Here is a 12,439-nt window from a genome sequence, read left to right on the forward strand (position 1 = left end):
GAAGTTTTGCTTAATGTGCCTTGCTTATTTTTAATGAGGTTGCATTTTTAATTTTCTGACAACCTTTGGATGAACGTACCTATCATGCTATTGCCAGTCTTTTCAAGGCAATGTGTAGCCAGGAAGAGCTCACTGGGCACCTTGGGAACTGTTAACACTGTGGTGCTGACTTGTGACCCACTCATGCCGTGGGGATCTTTGGTCCCATGGTCTTGGTTGCTTTGATGTCTGGCATTCCCTCTAAGTCTGTTGCAATGCTGAACATCATTTCACAAAACAGTTTATATGTTAAGATGTTTAACATTAAAACAGTTAATAGTCATATTTTTTATTTTTAAAGGGAAAAAAGCTCAATTTCTTCTAGCATTTGGAATTTCTGAAAGGATTTATCTATTTAGTGAACACTTGTTTCTGCCATTCTTTTATTTAGGTGACCACAAAAACGTTTTAGCCTTTCTCTTAATATGTTAATCAATTTAGAAATACTTTTTTAAAAGTTTCGTGAGTACATTTTTATGTTAAATTCTTCAGTGGGAAGAAAAAATCATGTATTTTGTTTCCCAGACCCACGTGGAAAATATCATTTCTATTCACCAAAATGCAAGGAAATACATTATCTCTAGAAGCCACCGAATTGTTATGGGTAGCTTCACTTTTTTGCCAAATAATTAAACGAAACGGGTAGATTTGCCATGGGCAAATCTGATCATTGGATAGCACATTTTAAATAGTACATTTTCTGTAGTCAGGGGCTATTTGGCCTTGGCTAAAGATAAACAAGACTCAAAGCCTGCTTTTAAGAAAAGCAGACTGTGCTGTGTGCTTTTGAGTGGGCAGGATAATTGTTCTGCCTTCTCCCCACATGACTTCCAGTCCTTTCGTGTGAAGCTGGTGGCTGGCTTCACATCTGGCCCTGTGCACTCCCACGTCAGATGCCGTAGGCCTTCCTGTGCTTTCCACTGTGGCCTTAGAACACTGTCTGAGGAAACAAACTTACAAATCACTAGAGATTACTTGCATTTTTCTTAGGTGAAACAGCTTTTCTTGTCCACTGAACGTTTACAGGAACTGCCGCCTCTGTCCATTAGGACGTCACAGGAGTCAGGCTGCTTTCCCCTGAGTACTTCCAAGTATTGTTCTTTGTTCTTATAGGATCATTTTCAAGGACAGTGCATATTTGAAAAGCTGCTCAAATGTTGCCTTTACATTTTGAATGCCCCTCATTCAAGACCTCAAGCAGGGTCCATAGCCCTCCCTTCTCTAAAGAACCAAGGCTTTCTCTGGGACTGCTGGACTTGGGGCAGGATGTATCATAGGCTTTGTCCCCAGGCTGTTCACAGCTGCCCACTCCCTTGTGGAGTGGGTGTGGATGTTGGTGGCACCTGTGGGGAGCTGGACATGTGGTGGGACAGAGGCTGTTGAAGTGCCGCGGGAGCTGAGCCAGGGAGTGTTGCAGCAACTGCCTGCCCAGGCTCCCTCACAGTCTCCAGAGCAAGATGAGGTCTGAGCACTTCAGACAGCTTCAGCTTACTTTATTTCAGTAAAAAACTATATACACAGTAGACTGGTAACTGTCCAGTGTTGCCATCGTATCTATGAGTTTCATTATGTCAGGTGATTTAATACTTTTATTTTTTGAAAAAAAATTGATATAAAATTTGCCCTGGAAATAACCTAATTTCTTTTTATTTATATTTAGTCCTTTAGACACTGCTCTCTAGTTTTCAGTTTTAACTAAATAGAAAAGCTAGTATTTACTTTGAGAAGAAAAAAAGATCCATTGTCCCTGAAGAGTTAATAGCAATTAAGCTAATTGTTGATTAAATCACCAAAAAAAAAATTTTGATGATTGTGGAATGTTTAGAAGATGTCTTGTTCATTGAACCAGAAACAATCCTGTCTTGGCCAGAAGACAGGCAGGACACAGAGTCCCCCTTGGGTCTGATAGTAAAAGAGAAAGGAGGCCCTTCATGGTAAGAGTGGCACAGTGTGTGGCGTGCTAGGGGTATTTGGATTGTTTAGAACGAGTCCTTATTCTGAGCGTTACTAGGACTGAGCTCTTCTGTATCTATTGCTCCTCCGTTGATAGCCAGGACTTCAAGGTGAGATTATCATCAAGCAAGAGGTGATCTTAGAGCATTCTCTGTAGTGCTCTGTGAGTTCCTGAAAACCGGGATATTCTCAGATTCTAATACACAGAGAAATGATTTGTGATTGATTGTCTATTCAACGTGCCCAAGCGTTTTGTGATGGACTTTACATCCATGGGACGTGGCCTTCCTACTGGGTGTTAGTATATGCAGGTTAAACTGTCAGCATTTTTTTTTCCCAGCATAAGTGGTTTTTGAAAATGACCTAACACCATGAAACCCCAGCCCTCATGGTCATTTTAATTGCTGGATTTGAAGAGACTCCTCAGAACTGTGCTCCTAGCCCACTGCCATGCGAGAGCGTCCCTGGCTGTGCAGCCTCTCTCTGCCTGTGCTTGCCGTTCTGCTGGTGCTCTTTCCCAGAGGTCCTTGTGGATTTGAGCATCACAAAGGAAAGCTAGCTCCTCCTCCTGTCCTGTGGTATTTTGTACGTGGTTGGAGCATTCCTGATTCACCTGTTTCCTTCCCCCACCTCCTCCTAAGAAATAGAGAAGTTTTAACTTTGTGAAAAACTTTACAGTTTTCAGTTCTGATGGACCTTTTCAGGGGCTGTTTTTAAAACTGCATTTCAAAAGTAGTTCTAAAATAAGATTTTTTGAGTTTCTTCCTACTTTTGGTATTCTGCGTGCTGTGTTTGTCAGCCTGTGTTTCTAAACTTGACTGCCCAATGATGCTGAGTGCATCGTTTTCCTATCTTGCCAGGCAGATACTGCTCCCGTGTTTTGTTTGTAAACATACCTGTTCATTTTTTTTCATTTTAATTTTTGAAAAGGAGCTGGTTTGTCTAAAAGAAGCAAAAGAAAAGAAACTAAATCCCTTACAATTGTGGCAGCAATGAAGCGTTTTTATACTGTCTCCCACCCTGTTCTGAATTTTGGTGACAGGTGTATTTCTTAATGCAGATATGAAAAACAGTAGCTCCGTATCGAATACATTGACAAATGGATGTGTCATCAATGGACATTTGGATTTCCCCTGCGTGGCCCCGCTCAATGGGATGGAAAGCAGGAATGACCCGGGCTTGACAGGACCTAATGGAATTAGCAATGGATTAGTGGGTTCTGTCTGTGTTAATGGGACTGAGGAGCCAGAAAAGACCATGAGTGTTAACCCTGAGATGTGCGGTTCTCTGCACCTGAATGGAAGCCCCAGTAGCTGCGTGGCCAGCAGGCCTTCCTGGGTGGAGGACATTGGGGAGAACTTGCAGTATGGACATTACCACGGTTTTGGGGACACTGCCGAGAGCATCCCTGAGCTGAGCAGCGTGGTCGAGCACTCCAGCTGCGTGCGGGTGGAGCAGCGGTATGACAGCGCCGTCCTTGGTGCCATGTACCTGCACCACGGCTCCTGAGGACAAGAGACTGGCCACCTCCCCGACAGCTAACTCATAGCACCATGGCAGCACCAACTTGGAGGGTCTCCCCCGTCCTGCTTTTGTACTTGAACTCTGAGAAAGTAGACTCCTGCTCGAGCAGCTCCCAGTGAGTGAGTGGTGCCTGAGCAGGCTTCCTGGGCCCAGAGGTGTCCCTGGCAGGGTATTCACCCTTTTAGAAGATTCTCTTTTGCAGTTTGGTTTTTCTGATGCCGGTGTCTACTTGATTTTTTTAATACTGTCACCAGAAATTGCCATTTTCCTTTTTGTAAGTTGTATCTGATCACAATAAGGGGGCAGTGGTCGAGATGCCTGGCGAGTTACCTCTTACACTTGGGCATCGTTTTGAGGGCCTCCTTGCTCTCTCTGTAAGGTCCTGACCATGCAGCCTCACAGAGATTCCGGTCGGGATTGTACGAAGAAAAGAGCGTTTGTCTCTTTCAGAGTCTTCTCACTGCAACTGCCACAGGGTGGGGGTTTTAGTGTGGCGCACAATGGCTTCGTGGTGCAGCCTACTGCCCTGGGTTCCATTAGAACAGGCCCAGCCTGGGGCGGATTCTGACTGTTTCTACTCCACATTTCCTACTTGCTCTCTAGGATTTGTACCACATATAATGGTTTCCTTTATACGTAGCGGATATTACTATTTGTAGGAACTGTCAGATCAAAATATTTAACTACTTTTACTTTTTTTTTCCCTTTTTTTTTTTTGAGATTTCCTGCTTTAAAATATATATATATATATGTATATATATATATATATTCACATATATCACTATGTATATCCAGTTAATTGAGAGAATTTTGAATCTCTTAATAAAACTGCATTAAGTTTATGGTTTTGTAGAAATTAGCTTTTGTTTAGGCAAAATTAGTGGTTACACTGCAAATATTGTAATGAATTTTTACTTTTTGGATTTTTTTGTAATAACAATTGGTGCAGATGGAGAAAATGTCACATGAGCAAACCAGTGTTGTAAGAGTGTACTAACATTTGTTTTAAAACTGTTCTCTACAAATTGAGTAAAACACTCTCACGGTCACTTTGTTCCTAGGTGTACTTTCTCGCGGGGCAGGTGGAGTTGGCAGTGGGAGGAGCGAGAGGGAGGGAGGGGGGAGTTTGGTGTTGTGTTTTATTTTTCTGGTGAGATTTTACTTTATTCTCATGATCTCCATTGTATTTTTAAAATGCTTTTGCTTTGTTAAAATCTAGTTTTAGCCAGGCGCGATGGCACACACCTATAATCCCAGCAACTTGTGAGGCTGAGACAGGAGGATGGCGAGTTCAAAGCCAGCCTCAGCAAAAGTGAGGAGCTAAGCAACTCAGATCCTATTTCTAAATAAAATACAAAATAGGGCTGAGGATGGGGATCAGTGGCCAAGTGCCTCTGGGTTCAATCCCTGGTACACCCCCCATACACACACACCCCAAATCCTCTAGTTTGGGGGCTGGGAATCAAAAACTTCTAGTTTTGTGGCACTTGTTCTCACTCTATTGTAGGGGAGTATAAATTGCGTGCCACCTAATATCCTTGTCTTCGGGTGCTTATTTTCATAAGAGATCGGTAACATAATTTTCCAGACTTTGGTTTCGGCAGATATTAAAGTGAATGTAGACTCTTTAAGAATGTGTGAATTGTAGTGGCATCACATGTGACCTGACTGTCGCAGACCCACTGGTGAACACCAACAGGAAGAGCAGGAGGCTGTGGAGCGCAGCAGCCAGCAGGTGTCAAGCACAGAAGCCAAGTTGGGCGTCAGAAACTCTGGCAGACCCCAGAAGCTACCCAATTGCTCTGCGTCTTTAAAGGATATTAAACTTGACGCCATCCCCTGCTTGGACTATTCTTTGAAGTATTTCAGAGACCTCATGCTGAGAAATAATTTAGTGAACCTCATGAACTTCTGGACTGTTAAACGGAATGTGACTGGGAGCAGAAACTGCCCAGCTCCTTTGGGGAGCAGCACCCACACTCAGCAGATGGTTGGTGCAGTCTGGTTCAGAGCCAGCTTTGCTAGGGCATGGAGCTCTTGTTGGGGGATACCAGGGGCATTGTGATGGTGTCGTGGGTTTGCTTCACAGTACTGGAGGGGGAAACGGTAGAGACAGATCAGGAGGGGTATGAACTGGCACTGGGGCTGGGTGGTAGGCACATGAGTTTTCACTTTGTATTCGGGAAGTTTTTGTTTCTAATGAGCACTCTAATGAGAAAAAGAATGCTTTAGAAAATTGTGGGTGTCGTTTTGATATTGGCCAGGTGTAGGTTTGGATTTTACTAAACCTAAGTCACCAAAAGTAAGTTTGGTTACTTAGGTTTTAGTAAAACCTAAGTAACTACTAAACCTAAAAACTATTTAGGTTTAGAACCAGAGTGGTTCGTTGGTTCACAGCCTTTTTGGCATGAAGACCCTTTCTTATGCTTGTGTTCCTATATGTTTGTCACAAACAATTAGAAAAAAAATTAAGTTCATTTACAGTAGCACCAAAACGATGAAACCTTGGGCTGTTTCTTAGATGTTCAAGTCCTCTACACTGAAAACCAGAGACACTGCCAGGAGAAAGAAGCCCCAGATAAAGGTTTAATAGATTTACAGAGGAAATCTTCACATACACACATAACTGGAACAGACAGTGGTAATAGCATTTGTAGCTGACTTTGGTGTTTGGTGATTTCTTAAAGCTTCATTGCAACTTTGAATCAAAATCCACATCAGTGAACTAATGGTCTTCACTTAATTAAAGTCCATTTGCCGTGTACTCAAGAGTGGACTTCCAGCCCATGCCTTTGTTTGTTTGTAGGGTTGGGGGCGGTACTCGACCACTGAGCCAGATCCCCAGCCCTATTTTGTATTTTATTTAGAGACAGGGTCTCACTGAGTTGCTTAGTGCCTTGCTTTTGCTAAGGCTGGCTTTGAACTTACAAGCTTCCTGTCAATCTCAGGAGCTGCTGGGATTGCACACATGAGCCACCACACCTGGCCACCATGCCTCGTTAATAACATTCTGCATTGGTTATTTGGAAAGTATTGTTTTAATTGAGTTTGCAGATTTTCAAGTGTTGAAATTTTTTATTATTATCACATAAATATCACTAACGGTCTCATAAAAGTCACAAGTGGGAAGCTGACTCATAGTGGTACACATTTTATAACTGAAATTTTTGCTGGAAAGCTAAAATTCTCTTGGCCACAAATGTCAGCTGTCTTTCTCTGAGTGGCAGGCTCTTGGTTAATCATGTCTGCCAAGTACCCAGGTCTTCCTCGCCATCACCTGCCATTCACATTTGCAAAGAAAGGTCTGTCCAGGCCACAGGCGAGGGCCAGAAGTCTTGGTCATAACACTGGCAGTGCTCCTGGAGAAGGGGCTCACCGACCTTCATCACACAAGTTCTCAGCCGAAGGTAAGCTTTTCGCACCGCACAAACAGCGCTCCTAAGTAATTAACTTTTCTCTTTAACTCAGGGCCTAGCAGTGAGAAGTGACCATGAGGCCAGTAACCATGAGGCCAGCCCGAGGCAGCCCACGGGCTGTGTGGGATGAGGAGGAAGATGAGTCAGCCGGGGTGAGGGTAGGAGCAAGCGGCTCTCAGCCCTAGGGAAAAGTAGCTAAAGCTGACCAGGGCTTCCAGGTGGCCCTGTGTGGACGTCTCAGGGGTATCCCCCACCCCATCTGTGGCCAGCCCTATTCCAGGCACCTAGCTCTGGGGTAGATGAGGTTGGCAAGGACAGAGGCGAGTGGAATCAGAACTGGAGATAGGGAGGTCAGTGGGAAGAGACGACCTGTTCACACAGTTCCTCTTCACACTGCATTGGAGCGGCCAGTCCTCCAGGGAAGCAGTGAATTGTCCCGGGCATGCAGGGTGCTAGGGTGTCTTTATTTTTTGCTGCAAACAATGGTTTTGCTTAAATGTTTTGGAGGGTGGGCAAGAAAGTCTGGGTCATCCTCAAGGTCACCCTGCACCGTCACTGGATGGTTCTGGCTCAGAGCCCCATGTCTGGATAGTGACCAAAGGTAAGAACAACACTGGGTGCAGCGGATACTGAGGGGCAGGTGTGTGGGAGGCTGAGGAGGCCTGGAGGAGTGGCAGAGAGCTGTCCCCTGGGTCAGACAAACCACAGCGATCGAAAGAGGGAAGTTTGATATGGTGACCAAACTACACTGGTGGATGCACGAGGCCTTGGAGAGAGGACACCTGGAGCAGAGTCCCTTGTCCAGGCCACAGGCGAGGGCCCTGGACGGCCAGGGCCCAGGTGAGCAGGGACATGCCTCTGGGGGGACCCAGGCACAGCACTGGGCTGTGACCTGAGTGCAGTGGGGCACACCAGGGCCGCAACACCCCCAGGTCAGATCACACACCTGGCAACAACTAGGATTGGTGAGAGAGGACGTCCCACCCAGCAGCCCTGGCGCCGCAGCACCTCTGTCGGGGGACTCTGGGCATGCAGCCACTGCCACAGTAAGGGCAGGGTGCTTGGATCTGGAACAAGGAGAGCTGGTGACTGACAGCGTCCGTCCTGGCCTGTGCCTGGAAGGAGAGGTAATCAGAGGAAGTTGGGGGGGACTCTCCTGAGACCACCCAGCTCCCATGCTAATGAGTCCTAGTGTGTTGTGTGTTTTGAGCCTGGTTTTTCACTCATGCTTGGTGGTGTCCAGGCACCAGAGGTTCCTGTGGAGGAAGTCCCAGCAGCCCTTCGGGATTCACAGGCTTAGCGGTCAGAGGTCAGAGCAGCCTCAGCATGGAGCCCAAGAGCAGCAGCCTCACCAAGTCCTGAGACCGTGAGGCCTGGAGGCCCCTGGGGGGCTCTGGGCTGATCCTAGCAGATGCGCTTGTTCACATCAGGCACAGATGAGAACAGCTGCATGGCACAGTGACCGTGATTGGACCAGCCAGCCTCCCCGGGCTGCCCAGGGTCTGTACGACAGGAAGACACACACCCCGAGACCAGCAATCCCATGCTGGAACTCAGGAAGCACTGTGTGCCCAGCAGTTAGGGCATGGGGTGAGTTGCCCAACACTTAAGACTTATCCAGAAGCATCAGTGCAGCTCTGCTGGGTGCAGGGTTCATGGGTGCTCAGGAGGCTATGAGGAGGGTCTCTGCCACCTCTGAGCAGGATTGGCCCCCCAAGGGCCTCTCCAGCCGGTGCAGAACAGGGGAGACCCCCCAGGCGAAGCTGCCCCCCAGTAAGTGGCCTCAGCTGCTTCTGTTGGGCTCCTGGGGTCCCCGAGGGCTCCTCAGGTCCCTCGGCCTCCCTGGGGTAATGAGGCGCACAGCAGTGAAACCTAGCTGGCACCAGGAGGTGGGGGGAGTGAACCTGGGAACTGCCACTGCAGGGCCGCCTCAGGTGGGGCTCAGGAGGCTTCGGTTTCACCTCTTTGCTTTTTTAAAGAAGAACTGAAACCTTTTACATATTAAAAAAAAAAAAAAAAAAGTTAAGCACAGAACAAGCAAGTTGGAACAGCCCTGCTTGGTTTCTCAAGGCCGCTCCGAAGCTTCCGGCCTCTGCAGGGCTACGCCAGGTGTCTTCCAGAGGGACCTCTCGCTGGCGCTTCACCATCCATGTCTGTGGCACACTCTTGCCCTGAATTATAGTCCGCAATCTTAGGAACAGCTGCAGAAACCACAGCTCCTGTGTGCTGGTGAGGCGCCGCTCCCTTGCCAGCTTTTCACTGGCCTCCCTATGCTGGGGGATTTTTCTGACAGTAATTCAAAGATAACTGAAGCCAGTTTGCCAGTGAAACAACATGAACCTGTGCCTCAAATAGCACAGTAATTCTCCAATACGTAACAAGTGACACTATTTCCTCATCTCCAGAGCCTGGGGGTTGCATGCAGGTGGGATTTCTGTTTTCACAGCTTGTTGGGGCAAGGTCTGCTGAGCTTAGCCCTGTGGAAGGCCCCCCTGCTCTGGAGACTTTCCCGGTGGGGTGCTCCTGAGACCCATGGAGCCTGCACTGGGCAGGGTGGTGCTGCTGTGCTGCCCCAAGGCCTCAGCCCGAGGCAGCAGAGAGGAAGAGTGCCTGCAAGGAGAGCTGGCCAGAGGCACCCGGCGGCCCGCCTGCAGGAGCTGTACCCGCGTGACCCTCCCGCAGCCGCACTGGGCAGGACATGCTTTCTTTTCCTTCTGGTGGCCAAGAGGTGCAGCAGTGGGTGTGGAGATGGAGGGGGGCTAGAGCTGTGGTGGTGGCAGCAGCAGCGGGGACTGCATGTGTCCCCGTCCAGGAAAACTGGGAGAGCTGACCTGGGTGCCAGGAGCCAGCCTCGAGCAGCCCAGGGCCCCTCTGTGGGTGGGGGGTCCAGGAAATGCGGGCTCTCCACTCACGGAGTCCCCTCAGCCCTGAAGGAGAACAAGACCTTGTTGGCAGGAAAATGGTGGAACTGGAGAAGATGGTGTTCAGTGAAGTGAGCCCAGACTCCAGTAACCGTCTCAGAAAAAAGGGAAAGAAGTATAGAAGATGAGAACTGGGGAGCGGAGGAGGGAGAGGGAAGGGAAGGAAGGATGAGTCGAACATGGCATGTGTGACAGTGTCGCCATCTGTCCCCTGTTTTGTATCATAATGCTCCAGCAAAAGCCATTTAAAATACGAGGAAAAAAGATTTACTTGTGTACACCTGGCCTCAGTTTTCACTCGCATTCTGTGGTTTTCTGGCACGTGGGCTGGACATCACTGGCACACGGGCTGGGCCCAGGTCACAGGAAAAGGGAAAGCCAGGCCCAGCAGACCAAGAGCAGTGATGTGGACCGCCGGGCCAGGAACAGCACAGGGTGAAGGTCAAGGCTAGTCGGGCACTGGTGTGGACTCCCAAGATGTTGCAAACGGACCCCACAGACGCAAGGTGTCACCTGGGAGCCCTGTGACCTCTGCAGCTCCTCTGAAAATGTAAGCTGCTTCAAAGTCTCTAGAGTATGATCAAAATAGCCAACAGTTACAGAACACACCCCTCCTGGCATGGAGCTGGCCTCAGGGTAGAGAGCTGGGGTGGGATCCGTCCTCCCTCCTCCAAGTGGGGGCACTCAGGGACCTGTCAGCAGGCGAGGCTGTTACCACAACCTGCGACTCTCCACCAGACGAGGGAGCACTGGAGGGCGGGGGACGCTCATGGCTGCTTGTCTTTGTTTTCCTTTTACTGGGATTGAGCCCAGAGGAGCATTACCACCGAGCCTCACGCGCTCTCGGACAGCAGCACGTCTCGGGTGGACGCTTGACCCTGAGGCAGCAGGAGCAGGCCAAGGACAACCCGAATGTCCCTGCCTTTCCCCAAACAGTCAGCACGTGCAGCATCAGCCAGAAACAGGCCAGGCGTCGGGCTCTGGCACGCCACGTTCAGCTGAGTGTCGCAGCCACCACCCTCCTGTGGGCCTTAGAATGCGCGCCTGGGTCGCCTGGCTGGCAAAACTGTGGCTGCCACCAGGTCCAGCCGGTCCCCACACGGTGACAGTGACATTGCAGTATCAGGGTTTGAGTGGAGAACCCCAGAGCACAGCGCCTTAATCACAAGTGTTTCCCCCTCACCGTGCCACCAGATTCAAGACCCCACATCCATGCCTCCTGGCTTCAGTGTCCTGGCCAGGGCTCCAGCCGCTGCCTGGCTGAAGGTGGCACCCCTCTCAGAAGGACACGGAGAAGGGGCGTTGTCAATGCAGGAGCCACTGTGCCGCAGGCTGGCAGCAGAGCAGCCCAAGGTCACTAACCAGCAGGGCGGTGGGTGGGGTGGGGTGGGGGCTGAAACTGGGAAGCCAGAGGCGTTATAGGTGCAGACCATACACTTAAGGGACAAAGAGTGGGGGCCACTGGAGACACCATTAAAGGGTGGGACTAAGGGTGAGTCTCCCTGGGCTTCTCCTTGGTTTCCAGTCCACGCATGAGTTCTCTGAAGACAGAAATATCCAGAAATCTGGCGGCACAGGGCGTTGTGGAGCGTGGCCCTGGAAACTCGGAAAGGGGGGCAGGAAGTGGAACTTTTCCAACAGCTGGCCACAGCCCACCTGCTGTGACCAGGTTCAGACCTACAGTCTCACAAGCCCTTGCAGGATGGGATCTCACAGAAACGGTCACTCGTGCACCAGATGCAAACCAAGGGACCCCTGTGACACTGGCTGTCCCACACTGGAAGCGGCCAGCATAGAAGGAGAAGCCACAACACGGCCCCCACCTTGAGCCCTGCCCCCAGTCGGGGAGGAAGAGTCTTGGTGGGAGGGTAGAGTGGGCATGGGGCACTCGGAGTCCCTTCCTGACCCAGGCTCGTGATCTGTGGAAAGCAGGCACCCAGGCTGTGCATTTCTGTTGAGTAAAAGTAGATGAACTTCTAAAAAGGTTTAGTTTCCTCCTTGAATTGATCTGATACCAACCTCCTGAGAAATTTCCGTCCGTGGGGGTGGGTTGTTTTTCCTGCTGAACCAGGGCTTTCCTCGCTCACAGGCTGGTCCTGCTTCACAGAGCCCTGCAGAACAACCCAGTGTCTCATACAACAGTCCCGCGAGGCCAGGCTGAGAACCGGGAATGCCGTGAGGCTCGGAGTCAGCCTGCCTGGCTCTGGGCTCTAGGCCACTGGTGGGCAGCTGCGTGGCCTCCAGTTTTCCCATTGTCCTGTTTAACTGCATCATAAACCCACACCCGATGCACACAGTACCACTCCCCCTCCTGTTCATGTGGGGGCCTGGGGCCTCGCCAGAGCTGCTGTGAAGGTGGAGTCCACAGTGGCCATTGTGGGGGCCAGGCTCCACCCCAGTTCAGGCTGCACACGAGGTGTCCCCGTGGTGGGTCCTGGGCCTCACAGACCACCTCTTCACCGTCTCATCTCTGTCCCTGCCTGAGCTCCCCTCAGTATCTGACAGCCTCCCAACAGTTTTCCCAGTGGTCTGGCCACAAGGAGGCTTGTGGTGGCAAGCAGAGGCCCTCCCCAGGAGAGTCTGATT

The 12,439-nt window shown here is 49.8% G+C and overlaps 1 protein-coding gene across 5 annotated transcripts in view; it reads left to right on the forward strand.

Annotated features, from left to right (window-relative positions):
- The window catches only part of Ankrd10 (ankyrin repeat domain 10), a 29,378-nt gene extending 24,813 nt beyond the window's left edge, over positions 1 to 4,565 (forward strand). For all 5 annotated transcript variants that reach the window (XM_048800623.1, XM_048800622.1, XM_048800621.1 and 2 more), the window contains one exon: positions 3,053 to 4,565. In XM_048800623.1, coding sequence (XP_048656580.1) covers positions 3,053 to 3,501 — 449 coding nt within the window. In that variant the 3' untranslated portion in view covers positions 3,502 to 4,565. The remainder of the gene's footprint in view (positions 1 to 3,052) is intronic.
- The last annotated feature ends 7,874 nt before the right edge of the window (positions 4,566 to 12,439 follow it).

Source organism: Marmota marmota, unplaced genomic scaffold (assembly GCF_001458135.2).
Source record: "Marmota marmota marmota unplaced genomic scaffold, marMar, whole genome shotgun sequence".
In the NCBI taxonomy this organism is placed as follows: domain Eukaryota; kingdom Metazoa; phylum Chordata; class Mammalia; order Rodentia; family Sciuridae; genus Marmota; species Marmota marmota.